Source organism: Heptranchias perlo, chromosome 8 (assembly GCF_035084215.1).
Source record: "Heptranchias perlo isolate sHepPer1 chromosome 8, sHepPer1.hap1, whole genome shotgun sequence".
Classification (NCBI taxonomy): domain Eukaryota; kingdom Metazoa; phylum Chordata; class Chondrichthyes; order Hexanchiformes; family Hexanchidae; genus Heptranchias; species Heptranchias perlo.
This window is the reverse complement of record NC_090332.1, coordinates 63,719,922-63,740,913: the sequence shown is the minus strand read 5'-3', so window position 1 is coordinate 63,740,913 and position 20,992 is coordinate 63,719,922. Positions and strand designations below refer to the sequence as shown.

Below are 20,992 nucleotides of genomic sequence, written 5' to 3'. Positions count from 1 at the left end.
GGAGCGGGGGTACTAAAGGTGAGCCCCGAGGCGGGGAGCGGGGGTACTCAACGTGAGCCCCGAGGCGGGGAGCGGGGGTACTAAAGGTGAGCCCCGAGGCAGGGAGCGGGGGTACTCAACGTGAGCCCCGAGGCGGGGAGCGGGGGTATTAAAGGTGAGCCCCGAGGCGGGGAGCGGGGGTATTAAAGGTGAGCCCCGAGGCGGGGAGCGGGGGTACTAAAGGTGAGCCCCGAAGCGGGGAGCGGGGGTATTAAAGGTGAGCCCTGAGGCGGGGAGCGGGGGTACTAAAGGTGAGTCCCGAGGCGGGGAGCAGGGGTATTAAAGGTGAGCCCCGAGGCGGGGAGCGGAGGTACTAAAGGTGAGCCCCGAGGCGGGGAGCAGGGGTATTAAAGGTGAGCCCCGAGGCGGGGAGCTGGGGTACTAAAGGTGAGCCCCGAGGCGGGGAGCGGGGGTATTAAAGGTGAGCCCCGAGGCGGGGAGCGGGGGTACTAAAGGTGAGCCCCGAGGCGGGGAGCGGGGGTATTAAAGGTGAGCCCCGAGGCGGGGAGCGGGGGTACTAAAGGTGAGCCCCGAGGCGGGGAGCAGGGGTATTAAAGGTGAGCCCCGAGGCGGTTTACAAATCCAGGTTCCGGGAGAGGGAAGCAAAAAGTATTCGTAGTGTGACGTCACCAAAAAGCAGGTAAGTGATTGGTTGGTGAGTATTTTCTTTCTCAATTTTTCTAAACTTATATTTTGTGGTTACTACAGTCTCTGTGTAGCGGGGACGACTGTTAAGCAGGGGCCCTTGAGTATATCACTTAATTCCAGTGTGATTGGTGGGATCCATTTAATTTTCATTTAATTTAAATCAATTAAAGGGTAAGTCATGGCAGGACAGCTCGGCCCCGTGGCATGCTCCTCTTGCTCTATGTGGGAAATCAGGGACACTTTCTGTGTCCCTGACGACCATGTGTGCGGGAAGTGTATCCAGCTGCAGCTACTGACAGACCGCATTGCGGCACTGGAGCTGCGGATGGATACATACTGGTGCATTCGCGATGCTGAGAACCACGTGGATAGCTCGTTTAGCGAGTTGGTCACACCGCAGGTAAAGGATGTACAGGCAGGAAGTGAATGGGTGACCACCAGGCAGAGTAAGAGGTGCAGGCAGGTAGTGCAGGGGTCCCCTGTGGCCATCCCCCTCTCAAACAGATATACCACTTTGGATACTGTTGCGGGGGATGACTTATTTAATTTAAGGAGTTAGGAGATAAATTAAAAAGCAGGACTTCAAAGGTAGTGATCTCAGGATTACTACCAGTGCCACGTGCTAGTGAGTATAGGAACAGGAAAATAGACAGGATGAATGCGTGGCTGCAGGGATGGTGTAGGAGGGAGGGATTTAGATTCCTGGGATATTGGGAGCGGTTCTGGGAAAGGTGGGACCTGTACAAGCGTGACGGGTTACACCCGAGCAGGACCGGGACCAATGTCCTCGCGGGGGTGTTTGCTAGTGCTGTTGGGGAAGGTTCAAACTAGAGTGGCAGGGGGATGGGAACCTGAGCGGGGAGTCAGAAGGGAATAAAATTGAGAGCAGCAAGAGAGGGGAAGACCCAGGGGAAATTTACAATACAAATAGTACAAACAGTTGTTCAAGAACAAGTGAGAGGGAAAAGCGTAGAGCAGCGGAAAGAAAGTGTACTTTAGGCACGACAGATAAAATAAAAACTAGAAGGCGTAAGGCGATTAACCCAGCATTAAACCTGTGGCAGGGGGTTGGGAACCTGAGCAGGGAGACAGAGGAAAGCGTGTCAGGAAGGGACAGAAGGTATGGAGTAAAAGGTAAAGTGTTAAAAAAGGAAAAAGCAGGAACTAAGTGTCACAAAACATATTTGAAAGTTCTTTATCTGAATGCACGTAGCATTCGTAACAAAATGGACGAGTTAATGGCACAAATAACTACGTATGGGTATGATCTTGTGGCCATTGCAGAAACATGGCTGTAGGGTGACAACGACTGGGAATTAAATATGCCAGGGTATTTAACAATCAGGAAGGACAGGCAGGAAGAGGAGGTGGGGTGGCTATGTTAATAAAGGAAGGAATCACTGTAATACAGAGAAATGATATTGGGACAAAGGATCATGATAATGAAACAGTTTGGGTAGAGATAAGGAATAATAAGGGGAAAAAAACACTAGTGGGCGTAGTATATAGGCCTCCTAATAGTTGCAACTCTGCTGGAAGAAGTATTAATCAGGAAATAGTCGAGGCATGTAATAAGGGTACAGCTATAATTATGGGGGATTTTAACTATCATATTAACTGGACAAATCAAATTGGGCAGGGCAGCCTTGAGGAAGAGTTTATTGAGTGTATTAGGGATGGATTTCTTGAGCAGTATGGAACTGATCCTACAAGGGAGCAAGCAACCTTGGACCTGGTCCTGTGTAATGAGCCAGGATTAATTAACAATGTCCTAGTTAAGGATCCCCTTGCAATGAGTGACCATAACATGGTTACATTCCATATCCAATTAGAGGGTGAGAAGGTTGGTTTTCAAACAAGCGTACTGAGCTTGAATAAAGGAGACTATGATGGTATGAGAGCGGAATTGATTAAAGTGGACTGGGAAAATAGATTAAAGGGTAAGACGGTACATGAGCACTGGTGTTCATTCAAGGAGTTATTTTACAACTTTCAAAAAATATATATTCCACTGAGGAAAAAAGGGTGTAAAAGAAGTGACAGCCATCCGTGGCTAAGTAAAGAAATTAAGGATAGCATCCGACTAAAAACAAGGACATATAAAGGTAGCCAGACTTGGTGGGAGGATAGAAGATTGGGAAGTCTTCAAAAGACAGCAAAAAGTAACGAAAGGATTGATTAAGAAAGGGAAGATAGATTATGAAAATAAATTAGCAAAAAATATAAAAACAGATAGCAAGAGTTTCTACAGTTATATAAAAAGAAAAAGGGTGGCTAAGGCAAACGTAGGTCCCTGAGAGGATGAGACCAGGAAGTTAATGGTGGGAAACATGGAGATGGCAAAAATGCTGAACAAATATTTGTTTCAGTCTTTACGGTAGAGGACACTAAGAATATCCCAACGCTGGACAAACAGGGGGCTCTAGGGGGGGAGGAGCTAAATAGGATTAAAATCACTAAGGAATTGGTACTTAGTAAATTAATAGGACTCAAGGCGGATAAATCCCCTGGACCTGATGGCTTACATCCTAGGGTCTTGAGGGAAGTGGCAGTGGGGATTGTGGATGCTTTGGTAATAATTTTCCAAAATTCTCTGGACTCGGCAAAGGTCCCGGCAGATTGGAAAACTGCTAATGTAACACCCTTATTTAAAAAGGGTAGTAGGCAGAAGGCTGGAAATTATAGACCAGTTATCCTAACATCTGTGGTGGGTAAAATTTTGGAGTCTATTATTAAGGAGACAGTCGCAGAACATTTGGATAAACATAATTTAATAGGACAAAGTCAGCATGGCTTTACGAAGGGGAAGTCATGTCTGACAAATTTGCTTGAGTTCTTTGAGGACATAACGTACAGGGTGGATAAAGGGGAACCAGTGGACGTAGTGTATTTAGACTTCCAGAAGGCATTCGACAAGGTGCCACATAAAAGATTATTGCTCAATATAAAGAATCACTGGATTGGGGGTAATATTCTGTCATGGGTGGAGGATTGGTTATCTAACAGGAAGCAGAGAGTTGGGATAAATGGTTCATTCTCGGACTGGCAACCAGTAGCCAGTGGTGTTCCGCAGGGGTCGGTGCTGGGTCCCCAACTCTTTACAATCTATATTAACGATTTGGAGGAGGGGACCCAGTGTAACATATCAAGGTTTGCAGATGATACAAAGATGGGAGGGAAAGTGGAGAGTGAGGAGGACATAAAAAACCTACAGGGGGATATAGACAGGCTGGGTGAGTGGGCGGAGATTTTGCAGATGCAATACAATATTGGAAAATGTGAGGTTATGCACTTTGGCAGGAAATATCAGAGAGCAAGTTATTATCTTAATGGCGTGAAACTGGAACTCTACTCATTGGAGTTCAGAAGAATGAGAGGCGATCTTATTGAAACATATGAGATTGTGAAGGGGCTTGATCGGGTGGATGCGGTGAGGATGTTCCCAAGGATGGGTGAAACTAGAACTAGGGGGCATAATCTTAGAATAAGGGGCTGCTCTTTCAAAACTGAGATGAGGAGAAACTTCTTCACTCAGAGGGTAGTAGGTCTGTGGAATCTGCTGCCCTAGGAAGCTGTGGAAGCTACATCATTAAATAAATTTAAAACAGAAATAGACAGTTTCCTAGAAGTAAAGGGAATTAGGGGTTACAGGGAGCGGGCAGGAAATTGGACATGAAGCTGAGTTCGGATCAGTCAAGGCCCTGTGGGTGGCGGAGCGGGCCCAGGGGCTGAGTGGCCGGGTCCTGCTCCTACTTCTTGTGTTCTTTAGATTTGACGTTAGGATCAGATCAGTCATGATCTTATTGAATGGTGGAGCAGGCTCGAGGGGCCGATTGGCCTGCTCCTGCTCCTATTTCTTATGTTCTTATGTTCTTTCACAGCTCATTCTGGGGCTCTTCTCCGATTCTTTGCTCTTGCCCCAGTTCATGCTGGAATTTTCCTCCAATTTCCCCCTCCAGTTTTTGGAGGCACTCTTCTCTAATTCTCCGTGTCTCAGTTTAAGACATTTTTCTTCATTCACCCCACATTCCTCAGTTTCCAGCTGGTGGTCTTCTCCAAATCTCTTCCAGCTCTTCCTGACACTGTTCTCTGATATTTCAGTTCGGACTAATTCTCCGACTGTCTCCCCTTAATTCAAACTAGTACTCTTCTTCGATTATTCACCACCCCCTCCCCCAGTTCATTTTTCTCCAATTCTCCCCCAGCTTACGCTGACACTCTTCTTGAATTCTTCCACTACCCCCGAGTTCATACTGGCATTTAAGATATTACAAAATCAGGAGCGTTTCCCACAGTATGTGGCAAAGTTCCAATCCCCAGATCTCGGCTTCAAGTAGGATTGAGGAGTGGTGCCAATTTTCTTCTGCAAACAGGGACAGAAACTGCACCTGTTGGGCTTACATAGAATTTACAGCACAGAAAGGGGCCATTCTGGTAATCCTAGTAAATCTGTTTTGCATCTTCTCCAGTGTATCTATATCCTTTGGTAATATGGAGACTAAAACTGTGCACAGTGTAACTCCAGTGCGGTTTAAAACCAGACTTATAAATTGCTAAGGAAGTCCCTCGGACCTCGCTTATAGACCTAAATGTGTTAAACCTGAAGTAATGGTTCACTGACCTGACTCCTTCCCCGAGGGACCACACCGCTCTCCCCTCCCCCTCTCGGCCCGCGCGCGCGGATGACGCCGCTGTGAGTGACGCGTTGCGAGGTGTGAAAGCGCGTGAAGGAAGCGGCGGGAGAGGCGCGAGCTCGGCCGATCGGCAGGGAGCGCGCGGACTGTGCTATCATGGAGGAAGAGGAGGTGGCAGCGGGTTGCGTTGAGGACAGGGAAGAGGTCGAGGCCTGGGAGAGTGAGTGCCGACTGCAACTGAACTGGAGGGGGAAGAGTCCGGGGGCTGATAAACGCCCAGTAGGCCTCACTGTGAATTAAGAGTCAGTGCCAGCGCTTTAAGCAATGTGTTGGGAAGGAGTGGGGTGGATTGCAGCCACATTTGGTGCTGTCTTCATCTTTCAGAGCGGTGGGAATCACAATGCGCAGCATTTTCAAATCAAGATGTGTGAGCCTCCCTGTGTGAGTAGGACATCTACAGCCCAATAGCATGTTTGCGTCAGAACAGGCAGCAAAAGTAACCGAATGCGCACAGCCTGCACTGGCAGCAGCACCTGTAGTGATGCACATGGATGCTGCAAGGGCTTGCCCAATAACTGGGTACTGAGTAACGAACAATTGTGTTGTATCGTGACATATAGGGTTGCTATCTTTGGATGTTTTCCTGGAGGTTTTATCACATGCCCTCCAACCGCCATGCCCAGTCAAACATCCTTTCTCCCCATCTCATTGAAGCATACATAATATTAAATGGTATAAGAACTTGTTTCTTTAAGATAAATGTTCGGAATAATTTGCCAGGCAGGATAGTGGAGGCAAACAGTTGGATTATGTGATGAGAAAGTTAAGGAATTAGAGAATGGCCTTTTCTTAATCTTGATTTTTGTTATGTTCTTAAATTTGTAACAAGTGGACCCCCCCCCCCCCCCCAAACCGGTAAGGTACAGGTTCTGGTGAAGAAGAGGATTGGCTTCAGTTGTAATAGTACTTTTAATAGTCTACTTGACATTCATTAGCCAGGATTACATGTAAGCAGTGGCCTACTGGGTGAGGCACTGGATGGCTGATACTAACCAGGGAACTATAACCTAGTACGAGATGCTCCCTTCATGAGAGGGGTTTTAAGCAGAGGTAATTGGAGGAAACACACAGAAGAATTAGAGCAATAAGGAGTAAATTCAAATTGAAGCAACTATCAACTTCTGAAAAAACACACAATTTCACAATTACGATAAACAAATAGGACAGTTTTTAAAAAACGTTCTCTGTAACCTTTTCTCCCTGTTAAACATCTCCCTAGGCAGCACACACTTACATGCATGGTAGTGCAACTCTTGAACTAACTGTTTGAAGTGATTTGTTATCCAGTCTCTCCGCCTCTGCCAATTTTCCCAGTTAGCTGTTGAGAATATATGGGGAGGGTTGGATTGGAACACACTTCTGTGCAAGTCACACATCTGCTTTTTAAAATATAGAACTGCTGCTGAATGTGCCTTGGTTATAGTACAGGGTGCATTTGTCAACAATGGAACAAGCAGTTGCTGAAAAATCATGAAATTAAAACTTAGGGTATGCATTTGCCATGTTATTTCAAAGTTGGGCTTGTGGTTTTGATAGTCTGGCCAAGACCTTCCTCGATGTCCTGAAAAGTGGTGCATACAAGTCAGCAATAATGAAAATGAGGTCATGCCGGATCCAAGATAGCAGATCAGGCACAAATGCTGGTACCTAAAGGTCAGAAAGTGTTTGGAAAATCCTCTCCCAATGATGCTTTTGGCTCTTTTGCTGTTTGAGACAACCCTACAAAGTAAAAATGGAATAATTTCTATAGAATGTTAGGTCAGTTGAAGATATGATGTTTTATTCCAAAGTTATTTTTACATAAATATTCGTATTAGAAAAAAAAGTTGAAATGTATAAGTAACAGTTGAAAAACACATACTAGCTAGAATATCAATATTAAGCAAATTTACTTCTGACAAAACAACAATTGTGATCATTAGGCTCCTACCTGCTTCCTCTTCTGTCTTCTCTCCTGACAGCTGTAAGCCATAAATATTAATGTTCTGCTTGAAAAGCAATATTGTAGAATCAATGAAACAACATCTACTTATTTTCCTAACTAAATTTTGCAGCCATTTACTATACAGGGAACAAACATTCTGGTAGGCATTCTGATACGTGCTGACTAGCAAAATTTTGCTAGCCCATTTTGATAATTGATATTGATGTGAAGCTTATAACATCGTGTTTTCCCTATTACACATTTTCAAGTTGGACTATTTATTTCTCAAAGCATTTTATGATATGCTGTTATTACTTGACCTGTTTTCTTATTAAAAGTATAATTTGTACCTAATGTTATAGATAGCTATGTTTAATAATGTTATATTACAATATAGATATCTGCAACTTGTTCAAACATAATAGTATAGATGGTGAAAATGCTCACCACAGTCTCCTTTCTTATTTGTTTGTACATTAAAGGCATTAATTCAGCACACAAATAGCCACCTTTTTTATACTGGGTTCTTGTCCAAGAGCAGCACCAAAACATTGTAAAGTATAAGAGAAAATATAGGCGCAAAATTTAGCTATATTGCACATCCAGTAGGATCTCATTTAGTTTCCTGATGGTGTTTTATAATAATACATGCATCTGAAAAATGACAGCTGAATGGTTGATCCAGATTGTAGTTGGTGCGTCTCTCACACGTACATTGAGAGGGAGAGGGGCAGATTTGCTGATCTCAAGATTACAGGCATTTATCATGGCATATTACTTTTCCTATATTTCTTAGAAAAAGTGTAAGAATGATCAACTACTCTTAAGTTGTTGAATTTTCAGAATTTTAAAAATGACGTGGATTTGAAAATAGATGGCTTTCTTCCTTTCCGATATACCCAATGTCTGTACGATGCATTCTTCTTGCTCTGTCTCTGAAATTCAGCCTCCTGTCCTCTCCTGTGTTTCTTAAGATTTCCTCGAGCTTTGCATTTCTGAGACAATCAACTTTACCATGCCTGTAAGTTCCTCCTGTGTTTTCTGTATCTTCAATATGTACCCTCCTGTCATTCATCTGAAATCTGCACATTTGAGATTGTCCTGTCTCTTGTTCTCCTTTTCATGATCCCGAATCCCCCTCCTAGCATGTCTCTGCTTCAACTACTCCCCACCTAACCCCATGTATCTTTTAAACCCCACCATATATTTCAGGAGTTGGAAATCAACTCTTGTGCCCGTGGGAGGAAACCTTTGTCTTTTATAATGGTTGGCTCCCAATCTGTATAGGTCGAAACTTCCAATGCTGCAATGAGACCCCTGGGCAGGTGCTAGAGAGGTGATACAAGCCCAGTACTAAATATCTGAAAAGATTGGGAAATGCTTCAATAAAGCCCTAAGCTGAATGCCTCACAGCAGGAAATGAAACTGATGCCATTATATGTGTGGACCCAGGTATTTCCTCACTGAGAGAATGGGCAGATGGGTAGAGAGTTAGCAGTTGTGGACGATTTCCAGCTCAGTGAATGGGTAGAATGGAACCACACATCAGGCAACAGAAACCATATCCATTGCACAGATGAATTGTGAAGAAGAAAAACATTAATGGTAAAAAGTATATGCAAAAGTAATTTTTTTTAAGTAAAGTGTTTAATAACATTGAAAGGTAACTGGAATTTTTGTTTTCTTCATCATAACGTTATTTTTTTTCCTGCTCTTTGCCTCCTAGACTTCTTGCAAATGTTATTCTGTAACTGATCACTTAAGGTTGCATAGTCCAGGCCAATGTAATTGAGTGTTTTATTTTCTCTTCCCCACCTGTTTTCTGCCTTGCATCATTCGCCCTCTCCCCTGCTGTCCAATAGCTTTGACAATATCGGAGACTAACCACATGGAGAATCCTTAGCAGGAACAGCCCATTGGTAGATTAGGCCATCTTAAGTCTATAATATTTTTAAACTAAGTACACTGCACTCTTTTATTTTTGAACTGAAGTAAACATTCCTATTACTGTCTCTGCCCACTCTCCCTCTTCAATTGTTACTGTTTCTGCTCTCTCCCGTTTCATTTTTCAAGTCTCCTGTGTACTCTTGACATTGCAAAATACTGGCATTACTGGGATAAGGTGCTGCTTTGTCATTGAAATTGCAGACAGTGAAAAGTTTCATTTTTAAAAATATGATCTTTGATTCTAAATAATTTAATAGCCTATTGAATGTAAAATTAAAAGTGAATGAGCTTGACCTAGGTTTTATGTGAACTTGATTAGTTGGGCAGTTAAAGATGAAATTAATTCTTCTGAGTTGCGTGATTCTAAATGAGAGAGATCTACACCATATCTGTTTCTCAGTTATCTTTTTATTACATTTTATAATATTAATCTGGTTAGAGACAGCCTGAAAACAGGGATTTTGTCCAGTGGAATGTCACTGATGTGACTTCAGGAAACTCAGCTGTAGTGCTACTTGACACTCCTACTCATTAATCATTCTACATACAGTACTGATGCTAATAATTATTACAATAGAAATTTATAAGGAAGTCTGAGGAGTGGTGATAATGCACAGCTGTATAGTATAAAACATTCTTCAAACTAACATTGCATTGTTATATGATTAAATGCCACATTATAAAATTAGTTTCCAATAGTACATACTTATTTTAACTGATAATTGAATGCAAAACAGAGTTTATAGTTTCAACTTCAAACATGGCTAACACATTTTGTTTCCTTTTCAAATGGGCAGTAACTGGTTAGTAATACAATCCTATTTCATGACAATATTTAAAGTTGTGATTGATCAGCTCTAACGTATTATTCTGGTGATATTGATTACATTTTCTTGTGTCTTAATAGGACGACAGCTGAATGGCGATGTGCTAACATGGTATCTAAAAACGTCAAAATTAGCATTAGCTTTAGCTGTAATTGGCAGCACACCCCCAGAGAAAAACAGCAGAGAGTATGCAGAACACTTGGCCAAAACCTTATGTCAGAAGGAGGTAGAATGGAAGCTAAAGGCTGAGGCGTGGAAAGCTGAAGTGCTACACCTACGCCAAGAGTTGTTTCTGAGTCGAATGCAATCTGTAGGAAGGTCAAATGATGGTATTGGTAAGTGTGTCACAATGCTTCATATAATTAGCATCTTAGTTAATATCATTCGGTTACATTTATCTTCATTATATCAATTCATTTCAGTTTGAAAGAACAAAAAAAAGGTTTTTGTTGGAAATTTGAAATGATTTAATATCGAAGACCCACGTGTCTTTTTGTAGCTTTATGATGTGTACATTTTTATTACATCTGACAGCCTAAAAATGAGGGCAGTGTACATAACAAATTTCATACAAAAGGCATTGCTCAACAGGGTTGTACAAACCAAAGAGTAGTCAAAATTGTTAAGAGCAGGAAGTATACCAAAAGTACTTTAAAATTAAAGGACCCTATTTTCAAAAATGCAGTATTATGTTTTTAATCCAATGTAAGTTTGTGTTCTTTTTAAATCATGTAAAATTTTAATTGAGAGACTTGTGCTAACATTAAACTGTTGAAAAAGACTTGGGAATTTTTCACAGCAAAGAAAAAAAAATTGTCTTAGCATTGGGGTGAATTGCTTTCTATCACATAGTTAGGATTTAGGACAAGAATGAGTTGCAGGGACTAGTGGCCAATATCCCAATAGCTGGTCCCACAAGTTGAATGCTTGGGGCCAGAGCTGCAATGACTGGATGCTAGATGAGCTGCTTTATGGGGGAGCCAACAGTTTTCATCTTTGTGTCATGTATATAGCATTATGGCAGATTTGGGTTAGGGGGTTAATGTGGGTGTAACTTACTATCATGGTGAATGGATATGTATAATAGTTGATCTCCTGTGACATTGCACATAGGGAGTTAAGGCCACTAGTTATCCTGCTAGTGACCATACCCCATTGGGAAGCAACCCTATTTAAAACCATCCCTTCCTAATGGTCCTTTAACCAATTTGCGATCTATCTTGCAATATCACTCTTGACACCATGGCATTAATTTTAGCACATAGTTCTTGGCACTTTTTATTGAAAGCTTTTTGTAAATCCAACTGGATGGCATCAACCAGATCTCCTTGATCTATCGTTAGTGACTTCTTCGAAAACTGGATTGGGTTTGTCAAAACTTAAGCCATGTTGAGTATCCCCTATCAAGTCAGAGCATTTTAGGTGATCATTAATAGCATCCTTTGATATTTTTCATAATTTTCCCCCCACTGAGGTTAAACTCACCTGTAGTAACATTTTCACCACACAAGTGCCAGGCAATGACCATCTCCAACAAGAGAAAATCTAACCACCTCCCCTCGACATTCAACGGCATTACCATTGCCGAATCCCCCACCATCAACATCCTAGGGGTCACCATTGACCGGAAACTTAACTGGACCAGCCACATAAATACTGTGGCTACAAGAGCAGGTCAGAAGCTGGGTATTCTGCGGCGAGTGACTCACCACCTGACTCCCCAAAGCCTTTCCATCATCTATAAGGAACAAGTCAGGAGTGTGATGAAATACTCTTCACTTGCCTGGATGAGTGCAGCTCCAACAACACTCAAGAAGCTTGACACCATCCAGGACAAAGCAGCCTGCTTGATTGGCACCCCCTCCACCATCCTAAACATTCCCGCCACCACCGATGCACAGTGGCTGCAGTGTGTACCGTCTACAGGTTGCACTGCAGCAACTCGCCAAGGCTTCTTCGACAGCACCTCCCAAACCCACGACCTCGACCACCTAGAAGGACAAGGACAACAGGCACATGGGAACAGCACCACCTGCGGAGTCCAGCACGTGAGTGCAAAAGACAAGGCTGAAGCGTTTGCAACCATCTTCAGCCAGAAGTGCCGAGTGGATAATCCATCTCAGCCTCCTCCCGATATCCCCACCATCACGGAAGCCAGTCTTCGGCCAATTCGATTCACTCCACGTGATATCAAGAAACGGCTGAGTGCACTGGATACAGCAAAGGCTATGGGTCCCGACAAAATCCCGGCTGTAGAAGACTTGTGCTCCAGAACTAGCTGCGCCTCTAGCCAAGCTGTTCCAGTACAGCTACAACACTGGCATCCACCCGACAATGTGGAAAATTGCCCAGGTATGTCCTGTCCACAAAAAGCAGGACAAATCCAATCCGGCCAATTACCGCCCCATCAGTCTACTCTCAATCATCAGCAAAGTGATGGAAGGTGTCGTCGACAGTGCTATCAAGCGGCACTTACTCACCAATAACCTGCTCACCGATGCTCAGTTTGGGTTCCTCCAGGACCACTCGGCTCCAGACCTCATTACAGCCTCGGTCCAAACATGGACAAAAGAGCTGAATTCCAGAGGTGAGGTGAGAGTGACTGCCCTTGACATCAAGGCAGCATTTGACCGAGTGTGGCACCAAGGAGCCCTAGTAAAATTGAAGTCAATGGGAATCAGGGGGAAAACTCTCCAGTGGCTGGAGTCATACCTAGCACAAAGGAAGATGGTAGTGGTTGTTGGAGGCCAATCATCTCAGCCCCAGGGCATTGCTGCAGAAGTTCCTCAGGGCAGTGTCCTAGGCCCAACCATCTTCAGCTGCTTCATCAATGACCTTCCCTCCATCATAAGGTCAGAAATGGGGATGTTCGCTGATGACTGCACAGTGTTCAGTTCCATTCGCAACCCCTCAGATAATGAAGCAGTCCAAGCCTGCATGCAGCAAGACCTGGACAACATCCAGGCTTGGGCTCATAAGTGGCAAGTAACATTCGCGCCAGATAAGTGCCAGGCAATGACCATCTCCAACAAGAGAGAGTCTAACCACCTCCCCTTGACATTCAACGGCATTACCATCGCCGAATCCCCCACCATCAACATCCTGGGGGTCACCATTGACCAGAAACTTAACTGGACCAGCCATATAAATACTGTGGCTACGAGAGCAGGTCAGAGGCTGGGTATTCTGCGGCGAGTGACTCACCTCCTGACTCCCCAAAGCCTTTCCACCATCTACAAGGCACAAGTCAGGAGTGTGATGGAATACTCTTCACTTGCCTGGATGAGTGCAGCTCCAACAACACTCAAGAAGCTCGACACCATCCAAGATAAAGCAGCCCGCTTGATTGGCACCCCATCCACCACCCTAAACATTCACTCCCTTCACCACCGGCGCACTGTGGCTGCAGTGTGCACCATCCACAGGATGCACTGCAGCAACTCGCCAAGGCTTCTTCGACAGCACCTCCCAAACCCGCGACCTCTACCACCTAGAAGGACAAGGGCAGCAGGCGCATGGGAACAACACCACCTGCACGTTCCCCTCCAAGTCGCACACCATCCCGACTTGGAAATATATCGCCATTCCTTCATTGTCGCTGGGTCAAAATCCTGGAACTCCCTTCCTAACATCACTGTGGGAGAACCGTCACCACACGGACCGCAGCGGTTCAAGAAGGCGGCTCACCACCACCTTCTCGAGGGCAATTAGGGATGGGCAATAAATGCCGGCCTTGCCAGCGACGCCCACATCCTGTGAACGAATAAAAAAAAACATTCCCCTCCAAGTCGCACACCATCCCAACTTAAAAATATATTGCTGTTCCTTCATCGTTGCTGGGTCAAAATCCTGGAACTCCCTTCCTAACAGCACTGTAGGAGAACCTTCACCACACAGACTGCAGCGGTTCAAGGCGGCGGCTCACCACCACCTTCTCAAGGGCAATTAATGCTGACTTTGCCAGTGACGCCTCCGTCCAACGAACGAATTTTAAAAAAAGTTGCCAGATTGTGATTTTAATCCTTTTTCTTAATAAGGGCACCACATGTGCCTTCGTGCAATCATTTGGCACTTCCCTGGATCTCATTGAACTATTAAATATTTACTAAGGCACCATCCACGACCTCTGACATTTCCTTCCATATCCTAGGATAAAGTAAATCTGGCCTTGCTGTTTTTTCCACCCTGAGTCACTTTAATTTAGCCTACACAACATCCCCTTAGGGCAGTTTTAACCCTTTCACAGTTGAAAAGATAAATATTTCCATTTAACTCTTTTGCTATGCCCTAGTCACCTATAATTCTGTTCAAATTAACCTGCAGCAGTCCTATTTGTTCTTGAACCAACCTGAGTTCTAACATAAGCAAAAAATGTTTTCCTGTTATTTTGGCTATGTTCAACTATTCTCCTTTCTAGATTCATTTAACTTGTCTGTTATTGCTTGTATTAACGCTAACTGCCTTTTTTACGTTTCCTTGTCTGAAAGACTCTTATTCATTTTATAAGTTTTAAAATATCTGAGTGCAAGTTGCCTAAGTCCCCATGAAGCTATTGTGGTTTTCCTCTCATCTGCACTTCTTCTCATATAAAGCTTCACAGTCTTTCGGCATTTTGAAAAAAATTATCCCAACTCCTTTGCATGGTGCAAATATCATAGAATCATAGAAATTTACAGCACAGAAGGAGGCCATTCAGCCTCTGTGCTGGCTAAAAAAAGAGCTATCCAGCCTAATCCCACTTTCCAGCACTTTGTCCGTAGCCTTGTGGTTATGTCACTTCAAGTGCATACATAGTTAAGTACTTTTTAAACGCAATGAGGGTTTCTGCCTCTACCACCCTTTCAAGCAGTGAGTTCCAGACCCTTACCACCCTCTGGGTGAAAACATTTCTCTTCAGCTCCCCTCTAATCCTTCTACCAATTACTTTAAATCTATGCCCCCTGGTTATTGACCTCTCTGCTAAGGGAAATAGGTCCTTCCTATCCTCACTCTTTACGCCCCCTCATAATTTTATATACTTTGATTTAATCTCCCCTCGGCCTCCTCTGTTCCAAAGAAAACAACTCCAGCCTATCCATTCTTTCCTCATAGCTAAAATTCTCCAGTCCTGGCAACATCCTTGTAAATCTCCTCTGTACCCTCTAGTGCAATTACATCTTTCCTGTAATGTGGTGACCAGAACTGTACACAGTACTCTAGCTGTGGCCAAACTAGTGTTTTATACAGTTCTAGCAAAACCTCCCTACTCTTATATTCTTTGCCTTGGCTATTAAAGGAAAGTATCCCATATGCTTTTTTAACCATCTTACCTTCCTTTTCATTTAACCACTGTTAGCTTTCTCTTTATTTCTATTAACTGAGCCATTGGAAAACATGGCACCAATGTGCTACAGCCCATTATTTTAAATCTTATAATTGTGTAGTCGGAACTAGCAAGACGCTCCCCCAGCTATAGATCATCCATCAGCTGTGACTCATTAGTGAACACTAAATCTAAGAGATTAGCTCCTCCAATGCTGGTCCTCATACTGAATTAAGAAGCAATAATCAATTGCATCAATAATTGCTTTTTAGGGCAGGGCTCCCATCTTGTGTGGCTGTCCCCCTTTTGTCCACTTTATAAGTGAATAATTGAAATCTCCCTTGACCACTACCCTCCCTTCATTAGCTGCCATAGTGAATTGATTACAGAGCTGCTGAGCCATGGTCTATAACACAATCCTAGAAGCAATCTTGTATTTCTGATGAACTCCAGTTGGAACCAGTGTATTTCACCACTATTTTCTCCATTTGCAATATCCCTTCGCAACATTAATTTTAATGCTTTTCTAACAGAGATGGGCATTTGACTCCTACCTACCCTGTCTTTTCTGAACAATGTATATTGATTGTATATCCCAGAGACGGAAATATTATTCCCACTGTTTTCTGAGTCCAACCTAAAGAAATGTTTCAAGATTCTCCAAGTACTTAATTTAGAGTCTCAGATGAAGTTAAATATGGGCTCTAGGCGTCATGGAGTTCTGTCTTCCCACATCACCTGATGCATAAGATTTAAACAGGTGAACTGAAGATATAGTGAAAGTCCATTGTACTTATCCGTGATCTGGGAACCTTCTAATGCCTCTGGATACAAAACTGTCAATCAAATCAGAACAAAGGCCCAATGGTGGGAGAAGGTCACGTACCATGTTAATATGCAACGACATGCACTGTGATTCTCTGGAAATGCTAATGTGTATCCAGTCAGCTTTTGTAAGTTGAAGTTGAAGTTTATGTTTTGATGGCCTACACATTAGGAATAAAGATTGTGTCTCAAGTTCACATTCTTTGGCTTCTGTTTGATCGGCAGCTACAAAATTAAAACATTCAGGGAGCAAAAATTCATGGTGCTTTGATCCTGGCTAATTTAGCCAGCTGCTGGGTGGGAAACGGAAGAAGAAAATGATAATGAGGTCCTGCTGTTAATATCGGCAGGCGTTCCGCGTCCCTGGGCTTTCCAGATTTCTCCCCAGCTAACGCGCACCCTCGCCACCTCCCCGTTAATATCGGGGCCAAAGAGTCACAGAAAGTCAATACAGCAGATTTTAATTGATTAGAGAACTTTTAACTTATACTTCCTGCTCTAACGTGAAAATAATAAAAGATGTAACACCTTGCCAACTTTCCTAATAATACTGAACCTTAATACAAACTTATATGTGAGGATTAATCTGTCCTTACTGAGTCTGTGTGTATACCTATATCTCAGTGGGCTCAAACAAACTAAATATTTGTTGCAAGCTTAGGTAAAAGATGTACCTCTTCCCTATGAAGTTCATACTGAGACAAAGGAAATCAAGTAAGTATTTTCATAATTAAATAAAGCTGCCAATTATCTGTAGTATTAAGATATAGGAAATGCATGGAATCCTACCCCATAGTATGTTAGCAAACTCAATTTGATTAGCTTGCCTTTCATCCTCAAATTAGATTTAACTGTTTCTAACACTTGGATTGACTGTGAGACTTTTACTGTTTCATGAACAGTTGTCTTGCCTGACTAATTTCAGAACGAAGCAAGTAGCCTGTCCCTACAGAACCTACTGGGGGGCTACATTTTAGGTTGGGTTCAGTATAGATTCAGTTTTCACCATACTCATCACAGTGGCCCATAGTAGAGAAAGGGTAATTTTGTGACACTCAATTCCCAGGGTGTTAGCAGGGAGCGTGGTAACTGTGATAGGGCTACAACATTATAGCCTCTATTTTCTTACCCAACCTTGCTGATAATGAGGCTCTGTGTGGGAGCAAAGCCTCACAAAATTGCCCAGTGTATTTCTCCAATGTCTTTACACAGAAAAACATAACATTAATTTCCATGTCAATAAACAATGAGCAGTACATTTTATTGTAACTATCCCAATGATGTGAAGATCAAAAATGGATAAAGCATCACTCTTCTAGTTTAATAGGTCATATTTTAATCATGTAATGGGATCATTAGTCTGCTGTTTCAAATGTAATAATGCATATCGTGAACTTGGTGAATGATGAGAAGAACTAGATTTGCACTGCATGGCATGTTGTACAGCTCTAACCAAAGTGTAAAATGACATCTGGTTGGATTGTTGGCTGAACTTTGTAGCCCACCGTGGAATATTTTATTGCAGTAGGATAGCGGAGGGAAAGGTTCATCAGAAGCTCCAGAACCTGATCTCCACTTCCAACCAGCACTTGTGGCAACAATATGCGCAATAGCACAAGTCAGCCCACAAGGGAAGTTTGTACTCAATGGAATGTTCTCTAAGTTAACTTGGACATAGTGAAGCATTATATATCATATATTGGAGTTGTAGAGCCATAATATATTAAAAAATACAATTTTTACAAATGTTTGACTTTAAAAAAAAATTTTGTTTTCCAGGAGCTGACTCTGTTTCCTGTCTAGAATTTCCAACTCAAGATCTTATGGGATCCAGGAATGAGTCTACTCCTCTAGAAGATTCTGGTTGTGATATATCTAATGGACAAGGATCAGATACCCAGGACCTATTAACTAATCATAGCCCTGGACACCTTGATTCTTATTCACTAAATAGTGAAAAAATTACGGCATTAGTCAATTCCACATTGCTGCCTGCTGATTCAAACACTGCCAGAAGAGAAGAATTACAAGAGAAAGAGAAAATGCTCAATTTTCACACTCAGTTTCTACAGAGTTTAATAAGAATTAGAAAGATTGCAACTGACAGAACTCCAACGGCAGGAATACTGGCTCCGGACAGTGACTACTCAGTGGTGACAGATTCAGTCTCGCATCTTGCTCAGAGTTTGCTAGTTTTCAGTACGAAGCCTAGATCCCTACCCCCAGCATCTTTGCTGATGGAAGCAATGCAGACTCTAGTCTGCTTAATGGATGATGGCAAATTGCCAAAGCTGGTCCTTGCACAGTGTATCAAGAGGGTGGAGGAGCTTGTCAAGGAATTGGTGAAAGTCATTTTGGACAACATAGAAGTAAATAGGGTAAGCAGATTTTGCGTACTGTTGTGTTCCTCTTAAAAGTATCTGCATTTAACCAACAAAAGGCTTCAGCTTAACCAACGTTGTCCGCATGAGGATTTTCCCTTGTTGTTGTTTGCTCCAAGTACGAGTACATGTTGTAGGGACATTTATTTATATTAAGGGACTTGATGGTTTAAAGAGCAGCCTATATCCAGAGAAGGACAATGTGGATATAAGATGTTTGCATACTATTAAAATTGTGATATTTTGATTGGGGTTCTTGAAATTGAATAGCGACAGGTTTAATATAGAAACTAAAACAGTAAGGATCTGAAAATATACCATTAGATACTAACGTTGTTTGTCTGAAATTTTTCTGTCTGCTGTTTTATTGGAGGTGTTAGCCCACTTTAAATGTCATTGTTCTCATTAAAATAACAGAGAGACAAATTCCACATGAATATGTGAGAATATCTGTATACTATATCCAATGCATCATTTCATGATTTAAGGGAACTATTTTCAAATGGCTGGCTTAAGGCCTTGCTGTCCACTAAAAGCAAGCCAGAATCTCTGCTGTAGCCCCTTTCTGATTGAGTTGGCAAGACTGTTTTTCATATATGAGCACACAGATATGGTCTGACTCAACAGTAGAGTTTTAGCCAGGATTTTTTTTTGCAAAATATATGTTGTAGAATATAGCGAACATATGCAGTTAGTGTCCTTTTCCCGCTGAGGAAAAGAGCCTAGACATTAATCAGTTTCCTTCTTTGTAACTTTAACTAGTATCAATGTGGTGTTAGGGTTTTGAGTTACCATGAACACTACTCTTCCTGTGCTGAAATGTCAGGAGCTGGTGACAATTAATGCTGATCCACATCAGGTTTACATAAAATTCGCAAGAGAACACCAATCCATTGCCATGTCTGTGGACACACGTTGAGAAATTATTACAGGAATGGAGACGTAGTGCAGTTATTTGAAGATAGATAACTAAGATTTCTGGAAAAAAGTATGCCAATTGTTATTTAATGATATGATTTATTTCTGGTATAGCTTATTATCAATAGGTTGATCCTGGATGATTGTGTTGCACAGGACTTTATGACACTATACCTTAGTGCTACTTTTACTGATTCTGGGTTGTCATTTTGGATAGAGCCATATAAAAATGTATGAAATTTGATGTGTAAGTAGAGAAACATCTTGTGCTGTAGATTGCTAATGTATTTTATTTTATTCAAATAATGTTAATAAGTCCTTCAGGTATATGTGTACAGAAATAATTGTTAAAAAGACCAATGGTGTGAAATTGTGCTGTACTATATTATGAATATTAATATGTTTGTATGAATTCCTTTCCCCACTTTTAACAGAGGTGTTAAACTGTTTATTTAGCACATCTATATTCAAATATCGCACCATGTAGCATCACACCACAAGTGACCCTGGAGGCAACATGTTTTGTTTTTAAAATGGAACATTGTTGTCTTGTGGCACAGAGGTATGGCTACGGAATAGAGAGTGATGTAGAATGAGTATATTTCAATAATTAATAATAAAGAGTAGCATTTTAGACAATGCATTGGTGATTAGCAGACATATAGGGGTCCATTTGAGGATGGCCGAGCGGGTGCGTTCGTGGCGGGGGGGCTCTGAAAATTCGGGGTTCCCGGGGCGGGTCCAGAGCCTGGCTCCAACCCGCCCACTTCCGGGTTCCCCAATGACGCGCTTAGATGCACGTGCAGCCCCCGCATGCGGTACTCCCACCGGCAATTAAAGCCAGCGGGATCCCACTTAAAGCAATTATTTTGATACTTCAGATCGTTTGCAGACCTGATTGGGAGGATACTTTAGGAGCGGTGGGATTTTCAGGTCAACTGAGCTTGTTTCCTGTACTGGAAAAAAACACTCCGAGTTGAAACAGACGTGTTGCAGCCACCAGTCTGTGGGAGCTGCAACGGTCCATTTGACAGGGGGGAGGGGGGCAGACCCTCACTCATTGCAGGAGGCCACTCTGTCACTTTGGACAAAGTTTGGCCTCCACCACCCTCCTCTTAACACAAAAATTCACCAACTTGGAACCTCAACCCCGTGTGCAGACACATTTACCTATCTTGCGGACCCCCTCAAACGTATATCTTCTGGATTGTAGCTGCCATAGCTGCAGTCATGACCTCCTCGGAGGACGAACAGCATCACCAGCCTCGCTGGCCATGCCGTCCACCTCTGACACGTGGAGCTCCACAACACAGTGTTGTGACACATCCACCTGCACAGCAGGAGGGAGGGCAACGGCAGAGAGAGATGTGTCGCAGAAGGCACTACCCTCGCCACAGGGTCCACAGACCGAGGCTCAGCTTCCTGGACCTCTCTGAGCAGCAGTGCACACGGAGGCTCAGAGTCGCTCGACATGTAATCATGGACAT

At 42.9% G+C, this 20,992-nt stretch overlaps 1 protein-coding gene across 1 annotated transcript; it reads left to right on the top strand.

Annotated features, from left to right (window-relative positions):
• Window positions 1-5,456: 5,456 nt before the first annotated feature.
• Window positions 5,457-20,127, top strand: mei4 (meiosis-specific, MEI4 homolog (S. cerevisiae)). Its single transcript, XM_067989189.1, has 3 exons — window positions 5,457-5,541; window positions 10,160-10,414; window positions 17,986-20,127. The coding sequence occupies exons 1-3, from the start codon at window positions 5,478-5,480 to the stop codon at window positions 18,618-18,620; spliced, it is 954 nt and encodes a 317-aa protein (XP_067845290.1). The 5' UTR covers window positions 5,457-5,477; the 3' UTR covers window positions 18,621-20,127.
• The last annotated feature ends 865 nt before the right edge of the window (window positions 20,128-20,992 follow it).

Bases quoted from the DNA above. Each gene is read 5' to 3' on its own strand.
- mei4 (XM_067989189.1), top strand. From the start codon at position 5,478: ATGGAGGAAGAGGAGGTGGCAGCGGGTTGCGTTGAGGACAGGGAAGAG. The intron at 5,542-10,159 runs GTGAGTGCCGAC...GTGTCTTAATAG, and splicing joins AGAGGTCGAGGCCTGGGAGA to GACGACAGCTGAATGGCGAT. The intron at 10,415-17,985 runs GTAAGTGTGTCA...TTTGTTTTCCAG, and splicing joins AAGGTCAAATGATGGTATTG to GAGCTGACTCTGTTTCCTGT.